The 27,625-nt window shown below is 39.3% G+C and overlaps 2 protein-coding genes across 2 annotated transcripts; one reads left to right on the top strand and one right to left on the bottom strand.

Moving 5' to 3' along the window:
* The first annotated feature begins 330 nt into the window (after positions 1 to 330).
* C1H16orf89 (chromosome 1 C16orf89 homolog) lies at positions 331 to 7,885 on the top strand. The gene is given in 8 exon segments (XM_012544143.2): positions 331 to 609; positions 2,240 to 2,389; positions 3,108 to 3,262; positions 3,442 to 3,555; positions 4,414 to 4,549; positions 5,097 to 5,201; positions 5,856 to 5,936; positions 7,180 to 7,885. Coding segments are annotated over 8 exon segments (1,035 nt in total). The 5' UTR covers positions 331 to 416; the 3' UTR covers positions 7,281 to 7,885.
* Positions 7,886 to 11,005: 3,120 nt separating this feature from the next.
* NAGPA (N-acetylglucosamine-1-phosphodiester alpha-N-acetylglucosaminidase) lies at positions 11,006 to 16,800 on the bottom strand. The gene is made up of 10 exons (XM_031944936.1): positions 16,457 to 16,800; positions 15,821 to 16,294; positions 15,260 to 15,399; positions 15,023 to 15,131; positions 14,431 to 14,559; positions 13,888 to 14,096; positions 13,620 to 13,667; positions 12,732 to 12,857; positions 12,568 to 12,628; positions 11,006 to 11,349 (listed from the first exon to the last, which is right to left on the bottom strand). The coding sequence occupies exons 1-10, from the start codon at positions 16,591 to 16,593 to the stop codon at positions 11,133 to 11,135; spliced, it is 1,650 nt and encodes a 549-aa protein (XP_031800796.1). The 5' UTR covers positions 16,594 to 16,800; the 3' UTR covers positions 11,006 to 11,132.
* Between the last annotated feature and the right edge of the window lie 10,825 nt (positions 16,801 to 27,625).

The raw sequence follows: 27,625 nt of genomic DNA, 5'->3' as shown, positions 1-27,625 counted from the left end.
AAGGGTCTAAAGAGCCTGAATACTGTAAAGAAAAATGAGCCTTTTGTCCCTATACTCTGCTCTAAATGTTGTATTGAAGGATTTCTAAATTTGGTAGAAATGTATTCCTGAGTCACTAATCACAGATATAACTTAATCCAGTCATACAGAGCCCCCGGGGTCCTAAACTATGGGCAAAGTATACATTTTGCATAGACCTTTACTGATTATTCAGGACCATTACCAAATGAGCTGCCCTGGAGTGCAGAAATGGCTCTTTTGTGGACACTTATTCATTTGCTTGTTTATAATAGTAAAGGTCTTTGTTATTCCTTTTGTCCAGTGAGAAGGAAGAGAGGGAAGGAGGGAGGAGAGTATGTGAGGCACCCAGTAAAGGAGCTGCTGTGAACATTTGGCTGAGTGCGGAGGACTAAGACATGTATCTAATGGAGATATTGCTGCTGGTATTGCTTTTGCCATCCCTATCTCTCCAATACCAGGACCTCTCAGAGAGCAAGGTGGCCACGGGGAGGATGATCCTTCCTGCTCTGGAGAAAGCTACCTCATTCATGGAGAAGAGATTCAGGGAGCTTAACCTGGATGGAGTCCTGGGATTCTGGGTACTAGAAGGTAATGTGACTTCCTCTCTTTCACAGGAAGACTAACAATCAAGATTGTTTTCAGACTTTTCAAATTTATTTGCTGACCATAGGCAAAGGAGATATCTAAAGCTGAAATTTATGTTTTAGTAACTTGGGAAGAATATTTTAAAAAAAAAAATTGGTCTCTTTTGATCTGAAGGAGGTTCTCACCTTGTATCTCTTGGGTTTGAAATAAAAAATTATGAGAAATAAAAAAAATTGTTAAACATTGAAGAAAATTTTTTTTAAAGCATAAGTCCTCAAAGAATGTTATAGTCCAGTTTTTCAAAACGAAGAACAATCTCTATGGCTCATCTTCTTTTTATATTATATTAACAAGATAGGAGAAAATAATCTTATTTAATAAGGAGTTAAATAAAAATGTTTCTGTTAATTCTCTTGGTCACCTGTGGGCAAATACTTCCTCTACTCTAACCTCAATTCATACTGCATTGTAACCAAAGACGTTTAGAGGTTCTGGGAAAATGGATGAAGTGTTTATTCAGCTTTGGAAGAGGAGAGTGTTCTAATGACAATGTCCTGGAGCAAGGCCAAGCCAAACAGAGAGAAAACCCTGTTCTAGTGTGGAGCTAGGCATACCTCTTAGACTAGTAACAACTATCCCTAAAAGACCAAACAACTCAGGCCTTAAGCTCTTGCTTTGGGATCGTTTCCATTCCATTCTACTGATAAAAAGAATCCTCCCACTGAGGAAGGACTTTTAATCATATTCCATGCTGGCTGCCAGCTCAGCCCTCCTAGAATTGGAATTTGTGGTGCCAGAAAGTCCTATTAGATGATGTCTTAGAGTTTGAAAAAGATTTACTTATGCCCATGTGTCCTATACTATGGACTATACTATGTATAATGATTTTTTTTTTCTCCAAGCAGGCTCTTCTCACCTTCTCCCAAACTCAGGGGATTACCAAGAAAATGATCCCAGTATTGGTACCCTAGGAGAAAGAGGGGAAATGTTCATCTCTTGTTCTTACTCAGAAAGATGGGAGGATAGTAGGTATTTCTTGACCATGTTAATAACTAAGAGGAGAAAGAACAACTGCAACCCTGGAAAATACTTGTCACCATTTTCCCTACTCATCTGGGACATACAACTGTTATTCTAGACCCTCTGATTTTTTAAAATGTAGCCTCAGACAGAATTTAGTTGAGCTCTTCTACAATGGCCATTTCATTCTTCCACTTTCTGAGGATCCAATCTTCCCCAAATTACACAAATCTTTACATATAAATTCCCTTTCATGACTTCATTCGTTCCCAGCACACCTCAGTGAAGAGAGAAAGGGACTTAATCTTGAGAAAATAGATTTAAGAAAGGGATTTACTTTGAGTTATAGCTGAGAAAGTTAAAGTTGAGGTTACCTTGCTTCCAATCCCCCAGTTCCTTACAGTCTCAGTTCCAACCATAAAAAAGAATGGGGAGTGGTACCTCCTTGTCGGTTGAAAAGAACTAGAACAATGATGTTAAGATTTCAGGGGCAGTAGCCTCTACCTAAACAATAAACAGAAATGAGATTCAGACACATTTCTCTGAACAAGGAGAGCCAAAGCACACCAGTGGGGCAATACCTGAATCACATACCTGTCATGTTTCTTCACAGTGCAACTAAAAGGTGTCTTGGAGAAATGGGGTCAGGAGCCTGCCCTAAAGCCCCTGAGACTGAGGGTAGAGAAGATAGTGAAGAAGCTGTTACCACTCATCACCAGAGCCACAATCTACCTCAAGCTCAGTGACTCGAAGTATTTAAAAGGTAAATGTTGTGCCAGTCAGGAGGTTTATTTGCTAGGGAAACTAATCTAATCTCTCTTGCTTGAATGATCCCAGTAAACTTAAGAGGTTCAAAAGATAAATTGCATCTAACCTCTATACAAAATACAGGAATACAATACTCAAATTAGAGTAAGTAGCAGAAAGTCTCTCCTTTTACAGAACTTTTTAATACTAAAAACTCCTGCTGGTATTCCTAGGAATCTGTACTTGGAAAAAAGACTCCCTAGTGGAAGCTAAGTGACATGTCACTGTACCCCATTCCATACACATACTGTAATTGTGATTAGGCTTGTCAGACTCTCTAACTTTCTAAATAATTAGAAGCACTTGTTTATTAGTTCTTTGAAGAAAATTAAGTATCATTCTCATAGTAATGCTCTTCTTTGGAGTTTATCATGAGCTCCTCCAGGGCCAGGACTGTCTTTTCCCTTTCTTTGTACCCCTAGCACTTATCATAGTGCCTTACAGACAATTAACAAATATTTATTTGACAGTAGAACTTATCCTGTTGATAAGAATATATTTCCTAAATGATTTCAACTCCAGTTCTCAAGTGGCTAGTGAAGGTCACAAGACCCTAGTCATACATTTGTGAGACACTAGAAATTTGGGCATCGGTTATGTATCTTCAGATGAAAATTTTGTATCAGAGTTTGTGTAAAATTGCTTTCTCTTCCTGTTATTTCTTACTCTGACAGAATTTCAAGAAACTCTACAGCCAGGATTTTGGAATCTTCCCCATTCGTGGAGTCACACAAACACTTCTCTGATCTACTCCCAGTTTGATAACTCAGATTCTTTTTCAGAAGAGTTAAGTGATTCATGTATGACCCTCTTACTGGGAACCAAGTAAGTAATTGCCTTACTCCACTGAGAGTATACAATACTCCTCGAAGAAGCTTCTTCCATTTCTGTGCATTTTTCTTCCTAAAAGCAATAATGACCTGTTTTAGTATGGTAAGGCATGCCTACAGTTCCCCTGAATTTCATTGTTTTTTTCTAAATAACAGCCTGGGACTGCTTGCTCCTCAGGAGGGGTCACAGCCCTGCACTGTCACTGACCTATGCAAGGAACTCATGACTAAGCCTGGCTGCATGGGGTATGCACTGTCACACCAACTCCTCTATTTCATGTTTGCTGAAATGGTAAGTGACTATTTTGTGAGCTAATTTACTCCAAAAATCTAGAGAGCACGACAATCACCTATATATAATCTAATCTCTCTTGCTTGAATGATCCCAGTAAACCTATGGGGTTCAATATATAAACAGCCATCTAGCCTCTCAAAATACAGGAACACAATACCCAAGTGAGAGTAAGTAGCAGTTTTATCAGAGTCAAAACCAAAGTCCTGAAGAACAGGTTGTTTTTCTTTAGCACATAGCTTTTTGCCCATTATTTTTTTGCTCTGATCTTTATGGCACATTGTTGTCACTCTCCATTTACCCATAGATTTTAGATTGAAAATATAATCTTTGTATTTGTATTGAAAATATAATCTTTGTATTTGTATCTTCACATGTCAGAAAGGATCTTTGCATTATTTTTGTGACTAGAAGTAAAGCTAAATCTCTGACAGATGCTTCTGATCCAAAATTGGAAGTGGAGACAGTTGTCTCTAAAAGTTCAGTTCAATATTTCAAATCACTTTTAAGAATTCATAGCATAAGACTTGGCATAGCAAAGACTCCCTATTTGTATTTGATAAAAAGGGAAAGAACAGGTGAATAGGTGAGTAGATGGTATCTGAATTTATGGACTACTGGTCTCTCAGATCCCACTGAAGCTGCTGTTCAGAATTCAACAAACAGGGTGATTCCTAGAAAGAAGTATAGTCAAGAGTCCCAATTATCCATGCTGCAAGACTTCATGCAGAAAGAATCCTGACAAAAAACCCTCACTTTATTTACATTGACAATTTCTGAGGTGTCCCTCAAAATCACATACTTTTCTATTGATCTGTCAAAACTAAATTTAGTGCTGCTTGGTTTTCTGCTCTCTAGAAAGGATGCTCAGATGGCCTGTTCCTCCAAACCAAATATTATATGGATATTTTGTGTGCTAACATGATGGCATTGAACTTGAAAACTGAAGAAGTTGAATTCCCATTTCTCAGTCGAGATATCTTCATGGAAAATAGTATGAATTGCTTTCCATTCTTCAGATAAGTGCACATAATCCTTCTGTCTTCCCTCCTCTCTCACTTTCTTACACACACACACACACACATACACACCATTCTTGGTTTCAGTTGTGATTTAGATTTATAAACAATCCCTCCCACTATCCTGAAATGCAAAAAGAATATCTGAACTTTTGAGTGACTTTAGGACACCAGTTCCTGACTTTTTGCTCAGGGATAAAATAAGCTGGAATGGTAAAAGTTCTTTGGTTTGGAAGCCCAAATACCATAAAAAAATTTTATCCAATATTTAATGAAGCTCCCAATGGCTCAAGTGATGCTAACCTGAACGCTGAACTAAATTGTATCCCTTGTTGCTATAGCAAAGATGTAATGTTATTCCTTCCTGTTAGTTGAGTCTCAGTGACTCAATATACTCAATCCTGCTCAAGTTCAGAGCGATCCTTGAGGATACAGCAGACATAACAATGGGAATAGAAGTGGAAAACAGTCAAAATTACCAAGAATGTTGAGAAGATAATCACTTTCATCTCTTTTCCTCAGTCATGTTCTGTGGACTTTCTGGATACTCAGATTTCTACAAGCATAGATGGCTACAGTCTATTCTTACCTGGCAACGACCTAAAGAGGGATGCTTTGGAAAACCTTGTGAGTAAAGTGACTGCCTTGGGAGTAGGGAATTTGAGGAATTAGAAAAGGTGAAAATGTGGTCTGCCACATACCATCAGAAGAAACTGCACAAGCAATTCACTTAAGCTTTTGCAAAGATGAAAAACTATTTTCCCAAACATCTGATAATATTCAATGGCAAGAACTCTTACTCAATACTACTACTATTAAGAATCAGTATTATTAGTTCATGGTCTCCATCTAAGGAGCAGAGAAGACACAATATAAAAAGAGAAAACTGCAGAGCATTTGCAGGAAAGTAAGGAATTGAGCTTAAGAACTTATAGTGGGATTTCTAAATAGAGATCAGAGCCCTAAAAAGGATTTGTGGGCTTGAAGGAAGAGCCTAAGTTGGCAATAAGGAAAATATGAAGGAAGAAGAGACCTCATGGGAGAAGTAGCAGGAACTTTAGTTGATGAAATCAACATAATGCTAACTCACATTTATATGGCAATTGGAATGTACAGTCAGGAAAGAAAGAAAAACCACAAACACAGAACTTTCAGGTAAAAGAAGTCCCCCATAAAAAGATAAAGTTGTTGGAATTGAGGGTAGGGTAAGGCAGGAGAAATTTGTAAAATTCATATTAAAGAATTTTATCTGATATTCCTCTCTATTTTTGCTGTCAGCAGATAATGATAATAAACAATTACCAAGAATTGAAGACCAACAATCATTGAGAAGAGTTAAGAGGAGAGAGAAAGGATTTGCAGGTAAATCCATGAAAAGCTATTAGTATGTTTTTCTTGTTCCTAGAAGACATTTGTGAATACCTTGGGCCTATACTTAAGTCACCTCTCCCCACAAGCACACACACACACACACACCATCATCATCATCCTATAGATCCCCTATATTTTATTAAAATAAATGCATGACAAATTGAAAGGCATAAATTTCATTTGTTCTTCTGAAAATGTACATTTTGATTACATTCTTCAGGAACAAACATTTCCAGGGAGAGCCCTGCCTTTACCCACATCAGTGGTCCAGAAAAGTAAAAGGAGATGTTAATTTGGGTTTACAGAATGAAAGAGTGGTTTAGTAGCAAAGAAAAAAAGTTATGTCAGAATTGATAAAAATATTTGCTGTAGCTTCTAACCTTTTCATAGTTTAGGAGTAATTTAACTTACTATTTTTTTTTTTTCTTAACAATTCATCCCCAAGTTTAAAATACAAGCAGAGAATAAAATAAATGTACTCTTCTTCTGGTTATTTTCCTACCATGTCAGTGTATATTTTACTCTCAGTTACTTAGGATGTGATAATGCACACCTTTCCATCCTTCCCTTCTCTATTTTGGTTATTTAACTTCTCATTAGCATCCCTACCTGCAAGTGGTGATAGGAGACTCAAACAATTTTATAGGTTTTAGCAAGTCTGATGAGGCAAGGGGCAAGCCATCACAAGGCCCTCAGATTTTTCTTTACCAGTGCCAGTGCCTACCAAATACTGATGATTAATTAAAAACTAATTTTTCTCACCTGTGAAGAAAGATGACCTCATTTATTTGAGAGGCACCTCTTCTTAAAGATCAGAGGAATTAACAAAATGAACCAAATCCAGAACCTTTCAAGACTATACAACTTTAAAAAACAAGCTCATTTAGGATGGTGACAACAAAAGAGAGGACAGAGGTCAGAGATCGAGAAGCAAGGCAATCTAAATTCTGCGTGTCTTTAAGTCCGGTCCTTTTTTTTCATTTCTGCAAAATAGGGAAAACAGTCATGACTGTTTCACATCTTTACAGGGCTGTTGTTAGAAGGAATAAAACAATGTGGGCAGCATCATTTGAGATATTTAAAAACTCTACTAAAACATTTAAGGTATTAACACGAGCTAAATGTCTCAGCCTAAAGCTGAAAATAAGTGAAGACATCAAAGTGGAACTGACAACCCTCAGCAACAACGAAAAGTCTACCTGATGGGCAGCCTAACAAGATTCTTTCTTTACAGATGGATGTTCTTCCCATAACACAGCTGTGGCAGTTGCAGCCTTAGGTGGCTTTCTTTATCACTCTGCAGAACATTCACCAACCATCATCAAGCCTCGTTAGTGCCTCACAACAATCAAGCAATAACTAAAAGGATGATTTTATATCTGCTGAAAATGAAATACAGCCTTTTTGGTTGTAATGAATCCCCTTAGGTCCTGAGATTGCATAAATTCACAAGGAAAGCAATGGAAAAGTACAAGCAGACATGCAAATCAAAACTAATGTAACTGGAAATTGAGATTAGCAGAGTTAGAATAAAAGTAATAGTATTGACTACATAGAGCAAAACTGGTCACCCTGATTGAAATCTTAATTTAACCGACATTAGGTAGCTCCTATGTGTGGACAACTGTGCAAGGTGCTGAGGCAAAACAATGATGAATAAATTATCGTGTCTCATGGAGTTTTACAAAGTGCATCTTCCTATTTACTCCTAATATAACATTCCTGGAAAGGTAAATTCTAGTCATCCAATGCCAGGAAACTTTTGAGTCTGGGTATTCTCAGGCTCCACAATTTTCATTTACTCTCAGTTTAGTAGGAAAGGCAGATAGAGCAAGTATTTATCTGACTTTCTAAGAATGAAATAGCACACTGCTTAGCAATTGAAGCAATATACTTTCATAACATGCCTACTGGGGAAGCCTACAGAAAATTTTCTTCTCACAGTCTCCTTGATTCCCTAATGGAATCTATAGAAAGTAAATGCATTAAGATTATAAAGTATTTCAATTTCAGTCTTTCTTCTCCAGCACCTATTGTCTGGATTTTAGCAGGAGCTAAGTAAATGCTTTCATAATTATTGATCCTACTTCTAATTTGTATTGATTATTCACAATGTTCACAAATAAGAACCTTGTTGCTTCAGTTGATTTACTGAATCATTATTATGTGTCCTTAATAACACAGTTCTTCAGTCATTTGATAGTGACCCAAACCTGATCTGTCATCTTCCTACTAATATCTCAGTTCCTCCCAATATCATAATATTCTGTATAGCCATCTTTATAGAAATTGTTTCACAAAAGCTCCGTCTACCTTAATAAATTTAGACTTGTACTGAATTAGCATGTAAGTGTTCTTTCTTAAGACTCAGAATACAGAACTTTAGAAAAGTTTCATAGTCTAATAGCAATGCAAATTGCAAAGCAACATGTGAAACCATCAAATATTGACCCTGTTATTAAATGAAACATCTTCTGGTTTTTAAATTCAATGCCTGTTAAGAAGTTTATCTGAATTTCTCTGGATGAAGCTCTCAAATCTACACAATTACTTATGAACACTGCTGCAGAAGTGATAACATATACCCATGTGCTGTCCATGGTACTCAGCAGACAAAGCCATGTCTTGATTTTAGATCAAGTATGTCTAAGAACTAGATTCCAGAGCTTAACAGCTAAAAAGAGACTTGTTATCCTTTAGTTTTTTCTAACTCTTCATCACCCCATTTGGGGTTTTCTTGGAAAAGATGGTTTCTCATTTCCTTTTACAACTCATTTTACAGATAAGGAAACTGATGATCTGTCATCCACAGCTCAGTTCCTACCAATATCATAATATTCTGTGTAGCCATCTTTATAGAAATTGTTTCATAAAAGCTCCGTCTACCTTAATAAACTTAGACTTGTATTGAATTAGTATGTAAGTGTTCTTTAAGACTCAGGATACATAATGATTATTAGTAAATCACTAGTGTTAGAGACTGAATTTGAACTCGGTTCTTCCTCACTCCTGACCCAGTCCTTACTCCACTGTGTCACCTGGCTTCCCAGAAGAGACTTTTAAAGGTCAGTGAATATATCTCATTTTTGGGGGGAGGTATTACTTTTAAGTCATTTCAGATAGGGAAATTATTCTATTTTCATTGTTTTTTTGAACAAAATTCCCAAACTCCCTCTTTCTGGATTCAAAATTATATCTATCTTGTCTTTATCCTTTTCCCTCTACTCCCCTTGCAAACATGTCACAAGATAAAAATGGCCAACTAGCTACCTCTGCATGAGAAAACAATTTGGAACCGGGGAATAATGCTTAAATTCCAGTACCTGTGTAGCCTCAAAAATAGCACTTACTTTCCCTGTATCTCAGCTTGCTCCTCTGTAAAGTGGGGGAGGGGCTGGATTAAATAATCCTTAAGATTTTTCCGGCTCTAAATCTGAAGTATAAAGATCTTGTGAATGTGGTCATTGTGAAGCTAGAGCAAAGTTTCTTGGATCAGAGGGCTCAATAACGCTTGAGCAACTGATTATAGCTACCTGATGGGATTTAGAATTGTTTTTCATGTTTATTTTTTTTCATGAGAATATGTAGTCCCTGATCCTAGATAACAAATTCTTTATGTTTCCCATTAAAGAAAACAAAGTTTGTTATGTCTTTTACAACTCTTAGGGGAAGATTTCTTATGATAGACCCTTCTTACTGTGGTTGCAGTAAATACAAGCCTTTTGAAATTTCAGTTCATGAACATTAGTAACAGCTGATTAGAGCTGTGTCTACTGCTGCAGGAGTGGCTCTTAAAGGCCAATGTGAGAAAGGAGGTACATAGCCATACTCATCTGTTAAATGCTTACAAGCTAGACACTGGAAAGGCAAATAGAAAAAAAAAAAAATAAAGTAGTCCTTGCCCTCAGGACCTTATAGACCAATAAACAAAATACACAAAGTAATTTCAGTGGGATTCTGCCAGTTGAGAGGATCAGAGCAAGAGATCTCAATTGGATCTAGACCTAGGAAATCTTTAAGGTAGAGGTGAAGGAGTACATTCTAAGCATGGCGGTAGCTGTTACAAAGAAAAGACCCTGGAGAGGTTCTATTTTATATCCCTAGAGCTTGGATACAGTATAAATGCTTTGGCATGAATAGCTAAGTGTCAGCTATTACTATTGTGACATCAGAGATACGTAACTGTAAGGATAAGAGGACCATATATAAAAGTTGGCAAGAATCAGAAAAATCTGTCAAAATGTTTTCCTCTTCATCCCATCACAAGCAGAAAAGTGTCCACCAGTCTTTGCTTAAGACCTACATTGTCTGAAGGCATCAGAGTAAGCAGTAAAGATTTTGCAGTTGAGGACTGAAAAAAAAAAAAAAACACACAACTATATTGGCTCTTTTTGTTCCTTAATTTATTCAAGAAATAGAAATATTAATGAATGGAAAGACAAAATAGTTTGTCATGTAAAAATACTAATGTCATTCTCCCCATTTCCTTTGTCTTCAAAAAAAAAAAACAAAAAACAAAACAAAACAAAAAAAAAAACAACCTACCACAGGGATCAGAACTTTAAATTAGCATAAAAAAGTGGTCTATATAAAATTGACCAGTTATGCTTCAATTTTCCCACAGGAATGAATTATAGGAAAGCTGAAATTTTCAAGTTTTCCACTAGCCCTTAAAGGCTGGCTGTCCTTTCTATCCATAGGAAGGGCTTTAGAAATGGATTTTATTTTATTTCACCATGATTCAAATCATGATGAGACTAGTTCTAGAACTGCCCTTTCCCCCTAGTTAGCTGAAGTCCCTTTGGCACTGCTACATCCCCACAGAGGACATGGACATCTCACTGAACAAGCAGACACAGACAGGCAGGGGAGAAAGGTCAGAAGCCCTGCCCTGAGAGGCAGAGCTTTATCTGGGAGTGAACTATTGCTCTGGCTGAGGGCTGTGGTGCAGCATGGCACATGATGGGCTGGCAGGCAGGCTAAGAGATTGAGGCACAGATATCCTAGCTCCTCTGACCAAGCAGAGGGGCTGAGGCTGGAGCTAGAGGTGGGTTGTGAAGTTAAAACCTAGAATGTAGTCCTTGGCTGGTTGTCATTTTCTGCCTAAGCAAGGTTTCCTCCACATACCTCTCCCTGGAAAAACCCACAAGTAGAACTGACTTTTCCAGGATAGATAATGACCACCTCTCATTGTTCTGAATCCTTAATGGAGAAGGTAGGATCTCCTTGTTGCTCCTTCTCTAAGGAATTCAGCTCCCCATTCATTTCCTGCAATGGATGGTAAGCATATTCTCCATCCAGGCGCCTCCTGGATGCTCTGGAGCCAAGGATAAAAGTCACATTTGCAGCAGCACTAAGGAGCAGCAAGAGAGCCAGAGCCAACGTAAGAGACAGCCAGGCTGTTCTAAAGAAAAAAAGATAGATTAAGAGAATAATTATAGCTCTGGTTACTTTCTTCATTTTATTTATTTTTCTTCTTCTGAGTGTAAAACATAAATAGAAGATGAGCTTTCCTTGTAGCCTTTCAGCTCAACTTTGCCTCCTGGGACCATAAGTCAAAATAGGGCAGATATGGGATTACAAATTTCCCACTTCAAAATAGGGAATCTGCTTCTGAACTCTGAACAGCAACCATCTAACACTCTTAGCCCCAGCCCTTCCCCTAAGCCATGCTTGTCAATAAGGTTCTGTGTTCCAGGCTATTTGGAAATTGTTGCCTGCCACTTTATATAGTCAGTCCCTACCTAGTCTTTTCATTTTAAAGACCCCCCATTGGAAGTTTCCCATAATCTGTGATCCCAGGCCTCTGACATAGACCTCATGGTATTGGCGGCAGGTCTGGGCCTCTTTCTAGTATCATATTTTCATGGGCTCTTGCCTGGATTCTGAAGAGAGGCCTTGATGAAGCATCACTAACACCTGCACCTAAGTCTGTGGCATCCCACTGGAAAAGAACTGACTGTTTCTGATCAGGAGTCGGGAAGAAACATACAACCTATGAAAACTCCTTTTTTCCTCCTTCCCACCCTCCTTGGAGATCCCAGTGGTGCAGTGCTGCAACAACCCAGAACTGGGGACTGGTAGAGAAGGAGCTCCTTCTCTTACTGATCCTACAAAAGTAAACTTTTTTATCCAGACCTGTGATTTCATCTACATAGGTCCTCACAGTAAGAAAATGCCCTCCACCAATGTAGATCAGCACCTACTCTAAATACTACTTGCCTAGTGCACTAAGAGATTAAGTGTCCTGACCAGAGATACAGAGCCAATATACATCAGAGGCCAGAGTTGAAATTAGGTTCTGCTGACAGGAAAGCTTAGCTCCCTGCACTATACACCTACTGCTTCTACTAGTGCAGACTTCTTTTTCCCAGCTACCAAAGAGGCTGAGGCAGATAGAGCTTTTGAACTTCAGAGTTTTAAGCCAATTGGGAGTCGACTCTTAAGTTTAGCATTACCATATTGTGTCCCTGAGCTCAGGAGACCCTCACATTGTTTGAGGAGTGAATGGAGCAAACCAAAGTCCTTCTGCTGATTGGAATGGGCCCAGGTCTGTGAATAGCCCCTATACTCCGCAAGATATAGAGACCTAGCCTTAAAAAATAAATAAAAGTCAACCTACTTTGTGAAGTAGGGGTGTTCTTCATTCTTAGGTACCATGGAAGTTCCAAGACATTGGCCAACTGTAAAACATCCCCCATTCCCAAAGAGAACTTGAGAAACAAGAAGAGAATGGTCTTCCCTCCCTATTAACCTCCCCCCTCCATTGTCTAAAGAAAGCTGTACCTTGGGAGAGGATGTCCTGCACAGTGGAGGTGAAGTTGCAATTGCCACTCTTGGGATCACAGAGACATGAGTTCTCACATGTACAAGCATACTGGCAATTTGGGCCATACCGACCTAAGGGACATACTGAAGAGAGGGAGGAAGAGAATAAAGATCACAGCACAGAGTCCCACCTTTCTTGACATCAGTATCCCCAAATGGATCTTTTATCCTCCAAGTCAGTAAACAGGGCTAAGAGAAATATTCCAGAGTCCTAGAGATCAGGGTGGAAGGTGAAGGCTAAGCAGAAATGAATGGAGCTAAGTGTCAGCACATTCCACCTTCATTTCTTCCATCAGTTTTAAACAGTCTCTCAGAAGGCTTAAGTAAGAGGCCATGTGGTACTATCACTGCTGTATCCCTTGGGGTTTTCTTAGTCTCTTCTCTAGGTCTTAGGCAATTCCCTATGCTTCAAGAGGTTTGAGGCTGTGGTCCTTCCTTACCCTCAGCACAGCTATCTCCTTGGAATCCAGGAAGGCAGGTACAGGTCCCATTAACAGGGTCACAAGCAGCTCCATTCTGGCACTGGCACTTCTGCGCACAACTGACCCCAAAGCTGCCATTGGCACATGCTAGAGCCGAGAGTGAGGCAATCAATGCCTTAGTGTAAGCCCAAACTGTCAGTGTCCAGGCTTGCTTACTGCAGGATGCTCAGGGACAGGCTAGTTTTAGCCTAAAGCAATCCATTATAAGGTGAGGAATAGTGGCAAACACTCTTCCTCTGAAACTCCCCCAAAGATTAGGTTTATCTTTGACATGGGCAGCATTTTCCCTGAAATCCATCTGAGGATCACCACTTCAGCTATCAGGGATAAAGGGATGGGTTTGAGTTGGTACAGTTGCTGTTACCTTGACTGCAGTTACTGCCTATCCATCCAGCATGACATTGGCATCCATCTAGAGAAACAAGACAAACTTGTCAGTCATGGGAGCTGGCAGGCTCTGACAGAAGACCAAGTCTAGAGCCTCACAATTCCTGGAACAGCAGGAGGTGAGTGAGAACCATCGGGCAGTAGGGATGAGAATGGATAGGCATAGATCTGACTGCCTCTCCCTTCTAGTCTGGCTTTCTGAAGGTGCCTTCCAGACAACTGCATTCCCTACCCATGCCACTTACTCTCAGTGCAGAGCCCATGGAGGCTACAGTTGGAGGGGCCACAGTCCAGTATGCTGCAGTCATCTCCCCCCCAGAAGTGCCCAGTACAGTGGCAGGTTCCCTGCACACAGGTCCCATGACCATTGCAGTCTGGTGGATTGCAGCGTGGCTCATGCACACACACGACTGTAGAGATACGGCGGGGACAGCGCCACATGCTATTATCCTTGCTGGAGAGAAGAGGAATTCCCATGAAATAGGGCCACAGGAGTCAGAGGAGTTTCCCCTTCATTTAGGACATGACTCCTCACCATATCAATTTTTGACAGCAGGGAGAAAAGCAAGTCTCATCAAATCACCAAAGCCCAAACCCCTGTAACAATGCTACTCTTAAGTTGACTGTCCAAGCTCAGCTCAAACAAACAAAAAAACCATCCCAATTCCAAAACACATACTTAAATCAGGGGACCCTTATTTAAAAACTATTACTTGGTGGAGCCTAGATGGCATGAACTGATATGTGCAAGAGATAACAAAGTGAATCTAAGATCTTTTTCTGCTCACCAATGATCTGATGGGTAATTCGAGACGGTTCCATTGACAACAAATGTGGCTGAACCTCCACCATCCAGGTTAATTGCATTCACCACTCCCTGCTTCTTTAGGAAGTCGGCCATGTCCCATAGGTTAATGCTATAAGAATGAAGCCCAGAGGGGGAAAGAGTGAGGATATGAAAGAATCATTCTTTGGAAATGGGGAGATAGAGTGGAGATAGACAAGAGTTTGGGGATCTTGTTCCCTGGGGAAAGACTGACCCTTTGGAAGAGAATTAGATATTTTAGAATGACCCTTTGGCAACCCCACGGTCAAGAATATAGTTAAACCCTATATTGGATTATTTGCTGTTTAGGAAGGTGGAGATGGGAAGGGAAAGAGAAAAATATGGAAGAGAAAGTTTTGCGAGAGTGACTACTGAAAACTATCTTTGTATGTATTTTAAAAAATAAAAAGCTATTATAAAAAAAAAAAGGAATATAGTTAAACAAAGGGGCTATGTCTTGGGCTGTCAGTGAGGTAAAGGAAGGGCAAATCCTCCAACCACTAAAATGGGGGCAAGCAAAACTCCTATAATACCAGTCCCAGGATCCTGCTTACCCCCGCTGCTCTGTCTGTCCATCTGCATGGAACAGCACCAGTCGGCCCTCTCTGTCATGTCCCACAGCTGTTCGAGCTGATATCACATTCACAAACTTGCTGAATGAGCCTGCAGAGAAAGGCATCCAATATTGGAACAAATTTTTCTCCAGAAAAAAGGCAAACTTATGCATATCCCCCCTTTGCTAGGCCCACCATTGTACATTATTAAAGGTACTTTCCCCTCTGAACCCCGACCTGTTTCCTGTGTCTTGTCACATTCAGCCTCTTCACTTTCTTTAATGTAGACTTCTCCATTTCTCAGCAGCCACACCACCCCGCTCACCAGCTGTACAAACGGATTCTTTGTGTCCAGGACTTCCTCCTCAGACAGATACCTGGAACAACCCCCCACCGCACAGTGGGAAAGTAAAGGCTCTCACCACTAACCAAAGCAACTAGTCCTCAAGAGGAACACCTTTTGGGTGGAATTAATCTCAGTTCAGGCTCCAGTGTTTCCCTGCTTTAAGGAAGTAGGCTGGTCTTGTCAGAGGATATAAAGGGATCGATAAATGGGTTGAACACAGCAGCCATAGCTTGAAGCTGTCTGGAGCCCACAGCTTCCCCATGGGGCGAGGACAAAGACGCCTTGGGGGTAGGAGGCAGGCAGAGAGTGACCGCAGGGCCGCCATAATCTCTGTTCTCCTTTCCAGGAGGGATTTCTCTGACCCAGTTTGTCTCTCTTCCCAAACAAAGTGGGCTCCCTCTACCTCCACGAGAAGCCTGCCGCCCCGTAGGCCCGGTTCCCTGTGCCCTCACCCTGTGACCAGGGTCCCATCCTGGCGGATCCCGAACTGGGCATTCTGCAGGCCCCCAGAACTGCCCACTTGATCCCCGTTGCTCACTATATTCCCTAGGCATTCCCCTGTGTCCATGCGGAAAAAGCCACCGTTCTGAGCCACTAGGCAGCCGGCCGCCCTGGCGGTCTCCTCTACCGTCACCAGTCTCTTGGCGGCGCAGCCCCCGGGGCCCCCCGGCTCCAGGACGGAGAAGCTACGGAGGGGAGCCGCAGCCACAGTCAGGTGGCCGGACACCGCCCGCCTCGAGACGTTTCCAGAATCGGGGAAGTAGGAGACAAAGCGACGGACGACGGGGCCTCGGTGGGGGCGGGCCCTCCCGGGCGGCGGCCAGCTCTCGTGGGGACGGGTCCCGTTCCGGACTGGCCGGCAGTCCCGAGGGAGGCGCGTCCGAGTCCGGGGGTAGGGAAGCAGGAGGTCATCGTTCAGGGACTCCCTGCGGGGACAGCAAAGGGTCACAGACGGGCCCGGGGCGCCCACAGCAGGAACAGAGAGCCTCCGGGGCAAGTCGGTTTGGAAAAAGAGACGCCGCGGGGGAGAAGCCGGGCTGAGGCCCACAGGCTCATTTGTCCCTTCCCCCTAGGGCAACGACACTCACCCGGTACTCAGACCAAGACTCAGGGTCGCCACCAGGAGCCAGGCCAGCAGCGCCGGCAAAGCGTGGAGAGAAGAACCTATGGGCGCCGCCATGCTGGACTCCGACCACCGGTCACGTGAGGAGCGTCCATGTGACATCACCTCTCTCCCGGCGTCCCCTAGTCTGCTCAGGCGGGGATGGGCGGGGCTACGGGCGCTGCCGGCCTTCTCCTCTCAGATCTCGCGAGGTTTCACGTATTCAGGTGGGATTTGGTCAACGTGAGCGGGAGACACACACACACACGTGTGAGAAAAACGCGGAGAAGATGAAAACTCGCCACCTAAGGGGGAAAACGCCCTATCAGTGCCTGCGCCGTGCAGAAGAAGTACGCTGCAAGAAAGTCGTCTCCGCGGGAAGCGCGGCAGCGCCCGGAAACACAGCCACGCCTCCGCCCCTTCCGCGGCCCGCCGCCCCTGTCTTTTCCGCCGTATCCCATCCCACCGTATTCTTCCCCCCCCATCCCTCTCTGCCTTAGCCCCTTCCTTCGGTTACTCAGGCTTTCGCGTCGCTCTTTTCTTCTCTAGGCTCAGCTCAGGTGTCATTTTCTCTGCTCAGTTTTCCTGACGCGCTCCCTGCGGTCGTGGGCGAGCGCAACTTTCTTCCCTCTCTCCCCGAGCTGAAATGTTAAATCTCCTTTCAGGTTATCTCCCGGGCACGTCGTTGGATAACGGTTACTCCGTGCTCCAGAGGGGAATACGTGCATCTTCCATATTTTTCTCTTCCGTTAAATACTGGAATAGGTTATTATAATTGTTCTAAAATACCGTCAATTTAGGATATAATTTTGGAAACTGGAATGTACAAAAGTCGTCATTGCTCCGTTGAAGAAGGATCTTGCAGCTCGTGTTTTTTTTTTTTTTTTTTTTTCTAGATACATACTGATTTGATCAGTGGAAACTTGCCAGATCTTATTAACTACCAATGTAATTAGAAGCTAAAACATTTCGTGGCTCATTTTTTATTAGCTCATTGGTTTTGTAATAATTTCATGTTTTTTTATTTTTTTTTTTAAATTTTATGTTTTTTCAATGGTTTGGGTTAGTTCTGGGTTTGGGGACTTTTAAAATCTTTTTACAAAGATTGAAACAATTTTAACTTTTTACAAAGGTTGGAACAATGGACCTATTTGGAGAAAGAAGACTTACTTTAGTGTCGGAATTAAAGCTTACTGGCTAGATTTTTTTTCTTAAATTCCCTGCTTTAAACTCAAGCCACCCTCTTATTGATTGACCAACAGTAGTTCTATATCAAGACCCAAGAGGTCATTGTTTAGTGTTGGAATCCTTACAAAGTGTTAAGTCATTAGAATTGATAGAGACAATAATTATCTCATTTAGCATGGTTCAGTATGATTGAGCTGATCCTACAAGCAGATGTTATGGACCAGAACTTGAAACAAGGTACTAAGTGGAATTGAGGAGACAATGTTTAAATTTAGTTTAGCACTGATTTAATCCTACAACAAATAATGGTTTCCCAGTGATATAATGATTGGTGTGTACTCAGTGTACAGCATATAAGCAAGAAGCTCTCAGGGCCAAAGAGCACTCTGAGAGCCAGGAGTGAGTGGAGGCGACAGTTGTGAAGATTCGGAGAGAACTGGAGGCGAAAGCTGGCAGACAAGCTGCAAGAGCTCTTGGAACCAAGGAGGAAAATAGGCCTCTAAGAAAGCTAACCGAGACCAAGGAAAGAGACAAGACTTGGAAGGAGAAAATAAACGTTTGGATTTTATCAGCTGACTGTATTTGAAGTGATTATTACTTTGAACTGAAACTAAGGCTATCTCCAGAAAACCTCCCCAAGAAATCTGCTTCCAGAGAGAACAATCATATATTATAAAAAAGAAAAGGTGTTCTCTTCTCTGGGTGTTATTTGTTGTAGGATTAAATCAATGCTAAACTAGATTTAACCATTGTCTCCTCAATTCTACTTAGTACCTTGTTTCAAGTTCAGGCCCATAACATCTCCTTGTAGGATCAGATCAATCATCCTGAACCATGCTAAATTAGATAATTATTGTCTCTATCAATTCTAATGACTTAACACTTTGTAAGGATTCCAACAGTTTAGGTCCTTTTTGATTCTGAGTGAATGTAGTAAGCAGTCATTTCAATTTTGATCAGAAATCCTGAGGGTCTTCTCAGGTTTACTTATTTATATAAGTTTTGTTTGTTTTTACTAGGTGAAAGAAGCTATTCTTTGCCTCAGTTACTTTGTAACCTTAATCACTGATTAGCTTTTGCCTCAGTCAAATTAAGATCTAGGAAAAGCCATAGCTTAAAAAGGCCAAAGTCTCCCACTGCATCCAAGGACATCTCCAGTTGTCCTGATCTATGTCTGGACATTAGATCCAGATGGCTCTAGAGGAGAAAGCGAGGCTGGTTACTTTGCACTGCCCTCTCTCACTTAAATCCAGCTCACTTGCTTGCATCACTTTCCTGATGTCATGATCCTCTTTGAAAATGGGCAAACAACAATCATAGTGTTAGTCACCAAATGACGGAAGGCCCCCAAAATTGGGGTTCAGTCATGTGAAGAATTTACAATAGCCCTTCTCTTTGGCAAAAAGTAGCTTTATTTAGAAGAATAGGTTACAGACATAATGAAGGGATTCAGTAGACACCAAGAATGGTAAACATGAAATAGAGTGGGAGAGCACATGAAAGAGAGATTCCTCAGTGGAACTCAATTACCCAGTAGAAAGGGAACACCCCATGAATTTGGGGCATGCCCTTAGCTGGCAAGCTAAATCCCAAAAGGGATCCTAAAAGAGTTAGTTAGCTATAAGGAGCATAGGGAAACAGTGGAGTTAAGAAAGAGAATCACATGGCCTGGGGGAAAAGGAAGAGAAAGATACCTCCAGGCAGAGTGCCATGGCAGACTAACCCAAAGGAGGGCAGCAAGCATGGCATGGACCCTAACTAGATTATATAAGGAAAATTTAACCTTAGGGATCCTGACAGGATGAGATGAGACTGCTGGAGACCTCTAAAGAAGGTGGGTCTCAATGGTTTGACATAGCTTGGATTTCAAAGTGGACAACTTCCTCAGAGAGTGGGATCATGGAATTAAACTGATCTCTGTCAATGCCTTCTGCCTGCTTGTCTCAGAGATCAATTACTCTACATACTTAGCATTGAAGATCTCATCAATAGGATCATAGATCTTCAGTTAGAAGGGACATTGGAAATCATTTAGTCCAATGCCTTCATTTTTAGAATGAAGAAACTTCATGGTAAATAAGCAGTAGAGATGAGAGTTGAATCAAGCATTTCTAACTCCAGAGCCAGTTTCCTTTCCACTAAAGACAGCTTCCTATCTTGCCTGCTACTTTTTTACTGGATGAAGTTTAATAACATAAAAATGGTAAGTGCATGTTAAATCACTATATATATATATATTTCAAAGGTGAGAAACTAACTCTCACCTTGAGTATCTTATTGCAGGACAATGAAGAGAAAATAAAATTTTAGGTTACTTTTTATGCTAAGACATTATAAATCAAACACTGGTATTAGAAACAATATTCTGAACCCCCAAAAGGGTGTAGTGATTGAACAGACTTCGGATTAGTGAAGCAGTTTAATGTAAAGGGCAGAACTCTGGAGAAGTATAATTGAAACAAGGTGTTAACTCAATGGAATTGATAAGACAATAGTTATCTAGTTTAGCATGTGAGTTATCTAGTTCATTATGATTGATTTAATCTTACAACAAGGTGTTAATTCAGTGGAATTAAGATAATGATTCTCTAGTTTACATGTACTTAGTACTTAGTATAGTTCTACAAATTGACACCTATTCTACAAGATTGACACCTACGTTGATGTACTTATAATAAAGTATATAAGAACTAAGAGATCTGGGAGGAGAGACAGACTTCAAGATAGAGACCCTAGTGGTGGCTTTCCAGGTAAAGGCCTCAGGTGAAGGAGACAGATTGTAAAGGAGATAATAAAGACTTTGGACTTTATCCCTGACTATCTATTGTTCTGGTGATTATTCTGCTGAAACCAAGGCTGATTCTGAGACCTCCAGAAAGCTCACCAGATTTGTTAAGCCTAAGAATCCTATCAAAATTTCTTGGGTAGGATGACTGAAATTTACTTTTACAAGCGTATTATATTAGGAAGAAATAAAAAAAGAAATTTTTAGTGTAAGTTCTGTTAGACATGCAATACTGATTCATCTTTTTATCTTACCTAGTATCTACCACTGTTTTTTGCACTTAAAAAGTGCTTAATATTGATTGCATCAGACTGACTTTGATTTATTTCTGGGGACCATTCATGAAATCATTTTGCTGGATACAGTCAACATTATTACTCTGGTATCTTCTGATAAAAAGGTTGTTGTTACTAACCTTGATTTTTCAATAACACAAGATTTTTCTAATCTGCTGCCTATACTTTGCTGATCTGTCTCTCTCTCTCTCTCTTTTTTTTTTTTTTAAGAAATATATGCAAACTCAGGACTTAAGGGAACAGATTACAAAAAGAATGATCAGGTACAGAGTCATCCATTTTAGCTGCTGATTTGTTGTTATAAGGTATTAATTGGATTTATTGATGGTTGGTGAATTTTCCTTAAAGTAGTAAAGAAAGCCACCCAAGGAAACAACTGCTGCTGCTGTATTCCGGGAAGAACACCCACCTGGGAAGAAAGAACCTTGTTAGGCAATACAATTAGACATGCTTTTTATTGCTACTTCAGTGCTATGGCCCTAGTTTACTTGGGAGCTTAGCAAAACTCTTTAAAAAATTTAATAGTATTTTATTTCTCCAAATGCATACAAAGATAGTTTTCAACATTTATCTTTTCAAAATCTTGTGTTCTAAATTTTTCTCCCTCTCCACTCCCCTTCTTCCTCCCCAAGAGAGAGCAAACAATCCAATATAGGTTAAACATATTTAGCAAAACTCTTGACAAAATATTTCATACTATTGTGGAGAATGGTTTGATATGGATAAATAAATAATAAAAATAATGATAATAAAATCAGATAGATTCAGAATATACTGGATGTTAGACTCAAAGAATATTTGAGGAATTGTTTGATGCAAGCATGTGCTGGGGCCAATTCTCACCTACTTGTAAGAGTTAGTTGTTAAATTTTTATTACAAGCATTTAAAATTCGGAAATATGCAATCACTATAAAACAAGGCTTGATGTAATTTTGCTGATTATTTAGACTTAAGAAAATGTAAATGATGTAGATTAAACTTAAAAACTATGTGAATCCATTTCCTTTCCCCCTTTATCCTCCTCCCCCAGAGCCTGATTTTTAAACACTGAAGTGCATACTCTAGGTTCACTGATATCATAGCAGAAAGTCCCTAGTATAGGGCACCAATACCTCTGTGTTTGAGCCAAAGCTCTTTAATATTTTTATTAATGACTTGAACATAGAAACAAAGACTATATTCATTATATTTACAGATGACACCAAAGTGAAATGGGTGGCAGAGTTCAGATCCAAAAGGTTTTTGACAGACTAGAATACTGAGCTAAATATAATATGATAAAATTCAATAAAGATAAATGTATAGTCTTGCACTTAAATACAAAAAAATCTAATTTCAAGAACATGATATGGGGAAAGTATGGTTAGCTAGTAGATGTGGAAAGGATCTGGGGATTTTAGTGAACTACAAGCTCAATATGAGTCAGAAGTAGGATGTGGCAGGCAAAAATTGCATTAGGAGGGACAAAGCTTCTTGAACTATGGAAGTGAAAATCCCATTGGAATTTGCCTTTTTCAGATCTCATTGGAGCAAGGTATTCTGGGTATCAGCACTTAAGGAGGACATTAATTAGATGGAGATTATTCAGAGAAGCCCAACCAGATTAGTGAAAGATATATCTCCATGACACATTAGGATAGTTCTTTAAGGAAGTAAGGAAGTAGTAAAAGTTCTTTATTACTTTAAAGAATTGAGCATGTTTAATGTAGAGAAAAGATGAATTGGGATGAAGGATATGATATCTGTCACATCTATTTGAAGGATTGTGATGTATAGGAGGGGAAAAAAAAAACTTGTTCTACTTGCCCTAGAGGGAAGAACCAGGAGCAGTGGATGGAAGCTCCAAAAAAGCAAATATAGGCTTGATGTCATGAAAAACTCCCTAACTTTGAGCTGTTGAAGAGTAGAACGGATTTCTTCATAAGCTTGTATATCACCTCTCTTTGGAAGTCTTTAAAGCACAGGTTAGATGACCACTTGTCAGGTACATTGCAGCAGAAATTCTTCGAGAGAGGGCTGATTAGATGGCCAACAAGAAGGGAAGTGTTGAAAAGACCTAGATTTCATTTGCTTTTTTTTAGCTGCTTTGACCATTAAAAGCAATTATATTTCTTAAAGAAATGCTGAGTAAGATGACCAAACATCTTGCTCTCTACTTAAACCTAAAACCTGAAAGTGGATTGCTAAGAAAAAAAAAACTGCATCAAATTGTTAGAGAAATAAGAAATTACAGTAAGTGTTTAAATTAGACCCGTGATATCACAAATGTTGTCTTTACCACTTTTTCATCTTCAAGTCTTTCATCTTTAAGTTTTCTGGGCTGCTTGACATTGATGAAGATGGTCTCCCTTCCACTTTTTTCTTTAAAAATGTAGTCTAACTGTATCTTTTCAGAGGAGCAAAAGATATATGTATTTATTCATATATATGAAAATATACATATCTATATCTGACAAATTATATTGTGTTTTTCTTAGTGAAACATATGTGTATGAGGAGATGACAGGAAATCTTCTGTAAGATATTTTCTTAGAATCCTGCCAGTTGAATATAATCTTAATCCAACCTGAAATACATATTATTTATTTTCAACAATTTTACCTTCAAGATGATTGTCTCTCATTAATGGCTGGTTTCCAAGGACAACTAATGAGAGAAGAAATAGATTGGAATATCATGAATGTGTACAAATTACATTTTTCTTTCTCTATTCTCATCTCTATCAATTATAGCTTGTTGTGGGAAATTTGTTGTATTTTTTCTACTTCTATAATGTGGTTATTTTTGTGGTTTTCAACTTTTGACTGTGATTTTATAGTGCCACATAAATGTCAGGGATTATCATGCCTTCTTACTTTTGTTTTAGAATTGTTTTGCTTTTCCCACAGTTTTCCTTCTTCTTTAAAATTCTATTGTCAACTCCTTTCACAACTTCCACGAACAATTTCAATTTAGAAATTTCACTGTAAAGCCTTGAGCTCAGTTCCTTGCTTCCCTGAAAGTGCTTCTCTTCTTATGATGTTATGTCCTATCTGTTCATTGGATAGAACATCAAGTATTGAGGTAGGTCTCTGATGTTTGTGGAGATCTTACTGCACTTATTGTAGTCAGTAAAAGTTTATGATTAAGAATCATTACCATCATCATGATTCTCCAAATAAAATCGTTGTCTCAAAAGTTACTCACAGTGAGTGATTTTTCTTAAATTTGTTGCCCTTTTGCCCTAAGAGTTCTAGAGACTAGAATCTTGATCCTGAATCTCCTATTTTTTTCTCTAGTTCTTCTTTGGCCATAAATTTCTTCCTTTTTCATAGATCTAAAAAGTAGACTATCCCTTGTTCTCTTGATTTGCTTATAGTATAACTCTTTATGTCTAAATCATGAATCCATTTTGAACTTATCTTGATATAGGGTGTGAGGTGTTGATCAATGCCTCATTTCTGTCATACTATTTTCCAATTTTCCTAGCAATTTTTGTCACATAGTGAGTTCTTCTCCCAGAAGATAGAGTCTTTGAGTTTATCAAACACTAGATTACTATAGTCATTGGCTGTTGTGTCTTGTGAATTCAACCTTTTCCACTGATCTACTACTCAATTTCTTAGTCAGTACCAAATGATTTGCTGACTGTTGCTTTAAAATATAGTTTTAGGTCTATGAATCTCCTATTTCTTGCTTTCAGTAATGAGTATAGGCCTACACCCACTGAATGCCTTTAATTCATTCTTCATAAAGATGATGATAAGAGAAATGGCATCAAAGAGGAGTGTTCCATAGAACAATGTTATAAATGGGTAATTTGCCTAACAATACTAGAGCAGAGTATTATGACGTAGCAGTGTTTTAGTTAAAATTTGTCATTAATGTTGTGAAAAGTTATCTGGGACTATCTTGTATAGGGTGTAATATCTGTCTATGTTGCCTCCCAAGCCTCTTCCTGTGTATCAAGATGCTGTGGATTTCACTTCCCATTAAGATTACTTCTGGTGACAGAAACAGCTTTATTCTTTTCTTTAGAATTCAGAGGAATTCCTGACTTCTTCATTGTCATTTATTATATTTACTGGAAGCCATTCTCTGTACTTGATTTCCAAAAATGTCACAATCAAAGAGGAGACTAGTGTGGTATAGAGGGTAGTGACTAACAACTAGGTTCCACAGACTGTCTAATTTATAATCCATAATTGGGACATAGTCCATAATTCATACATCTGACTTCCAAAAAGGTCCTTGTATATAATTCTTTATAATATTGACCCTGGAGGTAATTAGATCCCATTCCTTGAATTTTGCATACTTTAGTCCTTATATCCCTAGTGATCTTCTGTTTATTGTACGTGTGTTTAAATGCAAATCTCTGTAGCCCTTACTAATCACCAGTTTCCCTTAATGTGGCTCTACCTCCTCAAACCCAAACCAACCCCCCTCCTTTCCCTCGCTGCCTCCCCTCTCCCCCCACACTTTTTCATTATCACTCTATCAAATGTTTAAGGAAATGGTATTTGATATTCCAAAGGAATCCAAGGACTTGATTTTAGAACCTCATTGAAGGAATATGCCAGATTGCACTTTATCTTTAAGTGCTCAAATTCCTTACCACTAAAGTAGTCAACTTTACTTACAAATCTTCCAGTAACATCCTTCCTTATAATTTTGCCAGTTGAGAATAGCCTTAATCCATTGGATCTTGTAGAAGTCTGAATACCCAGAAAATCCACAGAGCATGACTGAGGAAAAGAAATGGAATTAATTATCTTCCCAACATGCTGGGTGCCTTTATCAAACCTTCCCATAAACCTTCCTCTATTCCCATTTTCATGTCCTCTGAGTTCCCAGGTTTCAGTACCAACCTAAATAATCCTGAATCTATTGAGTCACTGAAACTCTTGGTTGATAGGGAAGATGACATCTTTGCTATAGCAACTGGAGGCACAGTCTAGTTAAACTTTCAGTTTAGTATTACCTCTCCCATTAAGAGCTTTTAGTTAGTGTTTGATGAAATTCATAGTATCTTTGATGAAAAATCCTGATGAGATTTGGCTTTTCAACATTAAGAACCTTTAAAATTTGGATTTTCTTTATCCCTAACACCAATGAGTTTTGTTGCTTGGCAGTCAAAAGTTCTCTCATTCTTTCAGTAGTTTAGGGGAGCAGAATAGTGTGTGTGTGTGTGTGTGTGTGTGTGTGTGTGTGTGTTTATTTAAGGGCAAGGAAGATAATTTGCACTTATCTGTAGGATGGAAGGTAATTCATACTATTTGTCATGAAGAGACTTTTATTTTGGAATAAGAATCCACTTTTTTCTATTTTCAAGTTCAGTTCCATCAGGTTAGAACAAAAGACATCCATATAGTATTTTGATCGAAGGAACAGGCCAGCTGAGCATTTTTTCTAGGGAACAGACAATTAGAAAGCACTGAAATGAGCATTGCTAGTAGCAATGAGTAATAGTTCTTATATGCAAAAGTTATAGTTTTGAGATCGTTTTAAATTGTCCCTGTATTTAAGGTAAGATCTTTTGCTCAGATTCCTTTTGTAAAAGTCCCCCTTGGACCCTGTAATTGCTGGGTTGAATAAGAATAACCCTTTCCTATTTTCTGGAAGAAAAGCTACAACAGGGTCTGAGACATTATTAGTACAGAGACCCAAATGTTATCTACTCACCTATTTATTACCATTCTTATTAAATGCACATAGCCAATCCTTCCTATACTCAAGTAAATTCTTGAATTTTAAAAATTAATATAAAATATTTCACTGAGACCTTGTCTTGACACTTGTCTCCCTTCTTCAGTTTTGGATCAGAAACATCTGACAGAGATTCAAAGGAACAGGGAAGCAAGAAAACCTTTTTTTCTTTGTGCTAGTCCAAAAAGTTGTAGAAAATCCTTACTAACATGGGAAGATACAAATAGTTATAAATAAGTTAATGTTTTAAGCTGGAATCTGTTGGTACTTAAGATTACAGTGCCTTATAGATATGGAAAAATATGAACAACATATGTTTTTCCTTTTAGCATAGAAAAACATATTTGCCCATTCTGATTTTTAGTCCCATTAGAACAGTTGTCCAGTGTGTGGTGCTGCTGGTCAGCTTTCTGCTCCTCTGAAGTGATATACTGAGCACTTACCATTTTGGCTATTTGGAAATAGGAGAGCTGTTTTATCAGTTCTTTACCACTTTGTTTAGGAGCAGTCATGATTTCCATGCAGAACTTAGTGACGTTGCATGGCTGTCTGTTCTTCTCTCTGGAGACCAAACAGTTTCAGGGTATTATATGGGAAAAGCAATGAATGAAGTGTAACTATTAATACTTTTCTGTCCAGGGAAGAAAAAAAAAGAATAATAAAACTCACTTGGATCCTAGTAAAAGTGCTATGCAAGAATCACTTAATTTTTCTGGAACACGATTGGAGTTGTCAAACTTAGAGTAGATCATGGAGGAGTTTGTGTGACTCAATGAAAGAGAGAGTTTCCAAAACTCTGGCTGCAGAATCTCTTGGAATTCTGTCAGAGTGAAAGGGCAAGATTTGATCAGTGATATAGTTTTTAAAAAGTAATTTTATATAGCTTTTCACAAATCCAGGCCTTTCCTAGTCCATATTCTCCCTCTTCCTGCTTTTGCCTCATTCCTTTTTTCTTTAAGATTAACTTCCACTTACCCATCTTGTATAATTATTTGGGGTAGTTAGTTGGCGCAATGGATAGAGTGCTGAGTTTGGACTGATAAAGATTTGAGTCTGATTCTCTCTTCAGATACTTATCAGTTTTTTAACTTTGGGCAGGTCATTTAATCTCTCTGCCTCATTTTCCTCTATAGAATGGGGATAATAATAACACCAACCTATCAGGGTTGTTGTAAGGACCAAATGACATCATATTAA

The sequence above is a fragment of the Sarcophilus harrisii genome, chromosome 1 (genome assembly GCF_902635505.1).
Source record: "Sarcophilus harrisii chromosome 1, mSarHar1.11, whole genome shotgun sequence".
Classification (NCBI taxonomy): Eukaryota; Metazoa; Chordata; class Mammalia; order Dasyuromorphia; family Dasyuridae; genus Sarcophilus; species Sarcophilus harrisii.
Note: the sequence above shows the minus strand (reverse complement) of the source record. Positions and strands in the feature narration are given on the sequence as shown.